This window comes from Miscanthus floridulus, chromosome 13, assembly GCF_019320115.1.
Source record: "Miscanthus floridulus cultivar M001 chromosome 13, ASM1932011v1, whole genome shotgun sequence".
Taxonomy (NCBI): domain Eukaryota; kingdom Viridiplantae; phylum Streptophyta; class Magnoliopsida; order Poales; family Poaceae; genus Miscanthus; species Miscanthus floridulus.
The window spans coordinates 13,876,074-13,883,177 of NC_089592.1; the positions used below are offsets into that span (position 1 = coordinate 13,876,074).

At 48.5% G+C, this 7,104-nt stretch overlaps 1 protein-coding gene across 1 annotated transcript; it reads left to right on the forward strand.

The window, feature by feature from the left end:
* Window positions 1-3,670: 3,670 nt before the first annotated feature.
* Window positions 3,671-6,486, forward strand: LOC136501378 (myb-related protein Zm38-like). Its single transcript, XM_066496890.1, has 3 exons — window positions 3,671-4,009; window positions 4,170-4,299; window positions 5,145-6,486. Exons 1-3 carry the CDS (start codon window positions 3,877-3,879, stop codon window positions 5,920-5,922), a joined length of 1,041 nt encoding a protein of 346 aa, XP_066352987.1. The 5' UTR covers window positions 3,671-3,876; the 3' UTR covers window positions 5,923-6,486.
* The last annotated feature ends 618 nt before the right edge of the window (window positions 6,487-7,104 follow it).

Consider the following 7,104-nt stretch of genomic DNA (forward strand, 5'->3'; position numbering starts at 1 on the left):
TTCCAACTAGTTTCATCTTAATGCAAATGGTTCCAACTAGTCACAAACCGGTGGTGAAAGTTCTGATCATCGCTGCCTTGACGGACGACGATGCAGTGTTTCAAAGCATTCCGATTTCCACTGCCAGATCATATAGCGAAGAGATGGTGCTAGCTTGCTCCACTGCTAGTTCAAACAGGCGGTGTGTCCTTCCATCTTCAAACCAGCGGCAAAACTTCTTATCTCCGCTGGTTTGTATGTGAATCGCGCATAGGCTAACTAACCTGCAGTGCTAAATGTTGCACCGCTGGTTCGGCGTACGATACGGCGGTGATTGAAGACTGGCACTATGTTCGCCATTGGATCATATGTCAAACCGGTGGTGAAAATGTTTATTGCCGCCGGTAAGTCACCCTTCTGCGACCCCCTCTGACTATGAACCGGCGATGATATGTATCACCGCCGATTCTCACATACCCGACAGTGTAAGTCTCGGTGGTGATCAACTTTCTGTAGTAGTGTAAAAACTTGTGTTCACACATGAAAATTTTAGCGAAATTGACTAAATTTGTTGTAGATGATTTAATATAATAAGAAGGTACATCATGTCAATTAACTCCTCCAGTTGAACATGACCCATTTCAATTCAATTGACATATATACGCATACAATATACAAAAAACCCAACACCAACCCATTGGTTCAACCCATTCAAATTCAAAAAAAGGAACCTAATCCAACCCTTCTAACTTATTCTTTTTATTAAACCCAACTCAACCACATGTCCTTCTCTCTCATCTCCTTCTCCATTCCCTCATGTGCCCATCCAGATAGCATTCTCTGTGCCCTTGGTTCGGTGGCGTCCGCACAACTATACAACAAGGCCCTACTAGAGCGTCGATCCTATTGCCGCCAAAGCCAAGAGCGAGGATACCGGCTCGCCCATTGCCAGCTGCCATAATGCCTTGGTCAGATTTGTAGTTTTTGGAAAGTTGGCCGAGCTTTTCCATTCTTCCTTCTCGGGTTGTCGTATCTGGGCTTGATTGGTTCGCTTCCAAAATTTGTCATACCAAAGTTTTGGCAAGCCATGATCTTGGCTAACATTTGGTTTGCTACCAAAACTTGCTAAAATCTCACATTTAGCTTGCCAAATCTATGGCAATTTTTGTGCCCAACTTTTGGCTTGCCAAATCTTTGGCATGACAAATTTTGGAAGTCAACCAAGTAAGCCATTTGTCTCAGGGCTAGACTTTATACTAGACACATTCTCTAGAAATGTATTTCTAGGGGCCCCTAAAAATGGCCTTTGTTTTTTTCAGAGTCATCTAGAGTTTTCAGCTACCTCTGAAATTGTATTTCTGTATTTCTAAAGACGGCTTGGTGAGACCCGACGGAGGGCCATATAGCGAGATAGCTAGGAATTTAGCCACCTCTGCCCTAAAAAGCGTTGCTAAAAATGCGATCAAGCAAACATACATACAAATCCAAATCCCAATCAGGGCGTACGTACGTACCTGAATGTTCATTTCAAAGGACATCGCTTAGTAGGTTGACATCAAAATCACGCATAATATTGCTTCGATTACATACCAACACTACCAGAAACCTCAAATTTACCGAGTGTTTTTATGTTTGCTGAGTGTATTACCTCGGGCACTCGGTAAACAAATTCTTTGCCGAGTGTTGTGCTAAAAACACTAGACAAAATAAAAACCCTCGGCAAATAGGGGGTTTACCAAGTGTAAAAAAACACTCGGCAAAAAAGGGGGGTTTGTCGAGTGTCAAAAATAAACACTCGTCAAAGAGGGGGTTTGCCGAGTGTCAAAAAAACACTCGGCAAAGATGAAAAACAAAAAAAACATGCCGCATAAAAAATCCCCTCCAGTTCCCACCCTCCCCTCCCTCTCGCCACAGCTCGCTCCCTCCCCTCCCTTCGCCCTAGCTCGCTCCCTCCCTAGATCCCACCGGCGGCCGGCCCCTCCCCTCCCTCTCTTCCCCGGCACCGGCCCCTCCCTCTCCTTCCCCAGAGCTGCCCTCTCTTCCCTGGCGGCCGGCCCCTCCTTCTCCTTCCCCACCGGCCCCTCTCTCTCCCTGGATTCGGCCGCCGCGCCGCCCCCTCTCTCTCTCCCCAGATCTGGCCGCTGCGCCGCCCCTCCCCTTTGGATCCGGCCCTGCCGCCTCCCTCCCTCCCAGATTTCCCCGGATCCTGCCGCCGCGCCGCCCCTCCCCTCCGGATCTGGCCCCGCCGCCTCCCACCACGCCCACCCACGACGCCCCACCATGCTCCTCCCCACGCTCCACCGCGCCATGGACGGTGGCGGGAGGCCCTTGGCGTGATGGCCCGGCACAGTGACCCTAGGCACGACAGCGCTAGCATAGACGGGCCCTGGTGCGGCAAACCCGGTGTGGCGGCAGCGCGGATCTAGTGGCGCGGTGACCCCGATGAGGTAGGCCCTCCTCCTAGATCTAGGGTTTCGACGAGCTTTTCTCCTCTCTCTCCCAACTCTGATCCAGCGCAGGGAGGACGGCGCAGGGAGGCCGATGGGACCGTGGGGAGGTGGCGCGGCTACGTTGGGCATCGCGGGGAGGATGGCGTGGCTATGGGGAGGCGGCATGGGTGGTGGTGGAGGTGGTGGAATGGATGGAGGCGGAGGCATGGGTGGCGGTGGAGGTGGTGGCATGGGCGGTGGCGACATGGGTGGTGGTGGCGGAGCAGGAGGTGGCCTTGGTGGTGGTGGCGGAGCAGGCAGAGGAGGCGAGCTTGGTGGTGGCGGTGGTGGTGCTGGCGGAGCAGAAGGTGGCCTTGGTGGTGGTGGCGGCGGCGGAGCAGGAGGTGGTGGTGGCGGGCGGTGGCTGGTGCTTGTTTTTTTTATTTTTTTCAAAAAATATTTGCCGAGTGTTTTGCACTCGGCAAAGTCTTTGCCGAGTGCCCGACAAAAAACACTAGGCAAAACAACGTTTGCCGTTAAACCGTTTGCTGAGTGTCGTTTGCCGAGTGCAACACTCGGCAAACGGTTTGCCGAGTGTTTTGGGGGCCTTGGCACTACAAAGCTCCTGTATCCGTTAGTGCAAACTCCACATTTGCTTGCTAACTACCAACAGGAGCACCCAAAGGCACATATCTGTGCTATGCACTTTTCCCGTGACAAAACACTGCCTTTCACGCAAAAAAACAAAAAACACACACATACACATCGCCTTTGATGCATGCCACACATGCTTTGTATAGTACACACATAAATACTCCACGACAGTATCTGTCATGTAGATACTAATCTGCAGGTTAGTTATGACTCTATTATGCATGCTTCATACTGATGCCATTACCCATGCATGCAGGTGTATATGTAGCTAGCAGCAGGTTGTTATGCGTTGTATAAAAGTGAAGCAAAGCAACCATTCTTCCTTCCTGGCTTGTAGCTAGTTACATGTTTGATGCCATGTCGCTGTAGTGTTAGATAGAAAGCACCAATTAAAGTGGAACCGGGGTGGGGCCCTCACCATGGAAACCCAATGAAAGGAAGTGTCATGGTGAGGCCTTGCATGCTGCTTGGTTGGTTGGTTAATAATCAGGGGGATCCCTCAAGAAGCTAAGCAATTAGAGAAAAAAATAATCGATGATGATTCGATTAAATAATCGACGAAGAAGAGTGAAGGAGGCACAAGCTAGAGCTAGAAGAGGAAGGCCAGGGGCAACAAGCCAGGAGAGAGCTCATGTTAAAAGCCCTACTAAACACCAACCAACCATTTGCAACCAGCAGCAGCATGATATGTCATATGTTATAACCACATACAACTTGCATCAACCACATAACCTCCGCGTTGCGTTGGTGTGCATAGCTAGCTATAGCGTTATTAAGCTAGCGCTATAGCTATAACTAGTGAATCATATCTAGCATGGGGCATCACTCCTGCTGCAACCAGCAGAAGGTGAAGAGGGGGCTCTGGTCCCCTGAGGAGGATGAGAAGCTCATCAGATACATCACCACCCATGGCTACGGGTGCTGGAGCGAGGTCCCCGAGAAAGCCGGTAGGTCATGCTCTCTCTTGATGATGACTACTCTGCATGCATATAGCTCAATTAGTTTGTTGTTGATGATCATTTAATTTGGATCCTTGTTCTTGGATGGATGAGCATTGGTTGATTTCTTTCTGGTTGATTAAGTTTGTGCAATGTGAGGGTTCTGCAGGTTTACAGCGGTGCGGGAAGAGCTGCCGGCTGCGGTGGATCAACTACCTCAGACCGGACATCAGACGAGGCCGGTTCACGGTGGAGGAGGAGAAGCTGATCATCAGCCTCCACGCCATTGTTGGCAACAGGTAGGTTGCACAAGATCTTTCAGCCGTTAGTACCAAATGGAGAATTTGGCCTGCTAATTTCTTCTCTTCTTAATTTCCCCACAAACAACTTAACTAATTTCTGTAGGTACTTAATTATTGCATGGCTATACAGTATACTGATTCATGATTCTGTTTTTCAATCACTAGCAAGAATTTGTGCGCCACCACATTGGTGTGTTCCATCGTAATTCAGTGAAACCCAAATGCTCCATTATTGTGTTCTTAATCTGGCAATGCTGGCATGGCTGCAAATAGCCACTATGCTGCATGCATATGCTCATGTTCTCCAGAATTTTCTCCTTGATTCATTTCCATCGATCTCCTGTGACATGGACTTGTCAGTCTTGTGTGTAGGTAACATCAGACAGCAAAACTGATCAGAAATGTCTTGGAAATTAATTGTTATTTGGAGTGTCGTCTTAAGATGGTGCTTTGTCTCTAGCTAATAAGTGCCTAGCTAAGTACCACATATATATCACACTTTATTTCCCCCCCAAGGTTTTCAATTTGTTGTCTCAAAGTAAATAGTTCAATATTATGTTCATAATGATGTGTAGATACATCAGCTTGACATCATATATACATGTATGGCAACCTAGCTCGTGCTTGATTTTCTGAAGTGTCGCTTTCTACTAGTTAAACTTGAACACGACTATATAACAAATCATGCAAGGCGTATGCAATAGCTAGATGTCAGGGACAGGACAGGGACGATTGCAACATTACTTGAAAATGAAGGCTAAATCCAAAGGAATGCAAAACCTAGCTAGCTAGCTACTTGATGTGTACATGTAACATGACCACAGCCGTTGTTCTCTCTGTAGGTGGGCCCACATTGCCAGCCACTTGCCCGGCCGTACGGACAACGAGATCAAGAACTACTGGAATTCATGGATCAAGAAGAAGATCCGGAAGCCAGCGATGAGCACGACGAGCTCGTCGGTGACGACGGTGAGCCCTCCATGCAGCACGGTGGCGTTGGACGCGGGGCTTGGTCATCACCTGCAGACGCCGTTCAGCGCGGCGGCGGAGCACCAGCTCGACGCCTTCCTCAGCCAGAGCCTAGCCTTGCCGCCGCCGAAGCTGGACGGCTCCGGCGGCCAAGAGTCCCCGCCGGCGGCGCCGTTGCCTCCGCACTGCCCCTTCTTCATGTTCGACACGAGCGTCATCGTCAGCCCGCCATCGTCGCTGACGTCGCCCGCGGCGGCCCACCAGCTGCAGCACCCGTTTCTCACCTTCACGGCGGCGGCGATGGACGACGCGCCGATAAGCTACCATCTTCCTCCGTTGGTGGACGGCATGGGAATGGCCGGCATGGCAGCCATGGACTGCGGTGGTCTAGGTGAGGAGGAAAGAGGCCATGATCACCGCGAGGCTGGCAACAATGGCCAAGCGGCGGTCGGCATGGCGAACGGCGGCGGTGGCTGCTGCTACGGGCAGAAGGAGGAGCCGACGGTGCTAGGGCAGGACCAGTGGGACGACGAGTCGGCGCAGCACCTGCTGATGTGGGACGATGACCAAGAACTAACACCGTCCAACCTGGAAGCCATGGAAAGTACAGCTCACTCCCTCCTTTTTATGGGACCAAATGACCATGCATGATGAAAAGCTAGCTTGGTGTGCATGCATGCATCTCTCTCTTACCTCTAGCTCTCACCCAATCTGCTGATCTGTTCATACATGAAATAATGAGGTTTTTCCAAGGCGCATAATTTATTTTGTTGGATTTTCATTTTTCTCATTTTGATTTAACCTTTTTTTGTTTTTGGTTTGGACTTTGGAGTGAAGACTAAAAAGAGATGGAATGTGTTAATTGGGTTTTTTTTTTTTTGTAAAGAGAATGAATTTGCATGCATCATCCATGCATATGTTCATGCATGCATGCATGCATGTTTGCATGGCGTTGCGCTTGGAGTGTAATTTGATTGATGTAAAGTGAATTTAAAATAAACAAGATGACACAAAAGGGAAGTAAAGAAAGGGAGCCACGCCCTTTTCCGCTTTGGGTGCTTGTGTTTGTTTGCTCTATAGATTGCGCATGCATATGTGGATGTCGATGTGGATGGATGTATCTAGTTATCAACAACTTTCTTGGCCGTAAGCATCCAATGATGTATGCAGCATGCAAGGCCGAAGCTATATTTTCCATTTTCTAAAAGAATCAACTATATTTTTTTCTTGTCTAATTATTTTTGTTTATCTTATTTTTTTAGGCATTGTTTTCTTCATGTAAGACCAAAATGGATTGATGTTCCATTTTTTTTATATTGAAAATCCAGCAAAAGCTGTAAACATCGATCAATGGTGTCACACGTATGTATTGTCCATATTAAAATTAGCATGTTCACACTTACAAGTGAGAAAAATACACATGCATGAAAGAGCATCTTCACCAGATTGAGAAAACACAATCCCCTATGTTTGATTAAAGGGATTCAGAAAACATAATTACGGACTATAGGATGCTCCGACTGGCATCAGCACCCGGTGTCCATGCGCGTGTGATGGCTACTCCGACTGGCAGCATGCTTCTTAGCGCGGCCTGCGGTCGTCCAAGTGTGTGTGAAGTGTGATGGCTGCTCTTACCGGCGGCAGGCTTCTTCTTTGTTGGCCCTGGCTCCTAGGAGTGGGCCATCGATTTAAACCGAAAGTTTGGTTTGGTTTATTCGGTTTTGAAAAACTTTGGTTTCTAAGAATTAGGAACCGATCGGTTGATTATAGGTAGAGAATTGATAGGTTTAGTGTTGGTTTTTTTACTTCAGATTTTCAGTTTAAAAGAAACCG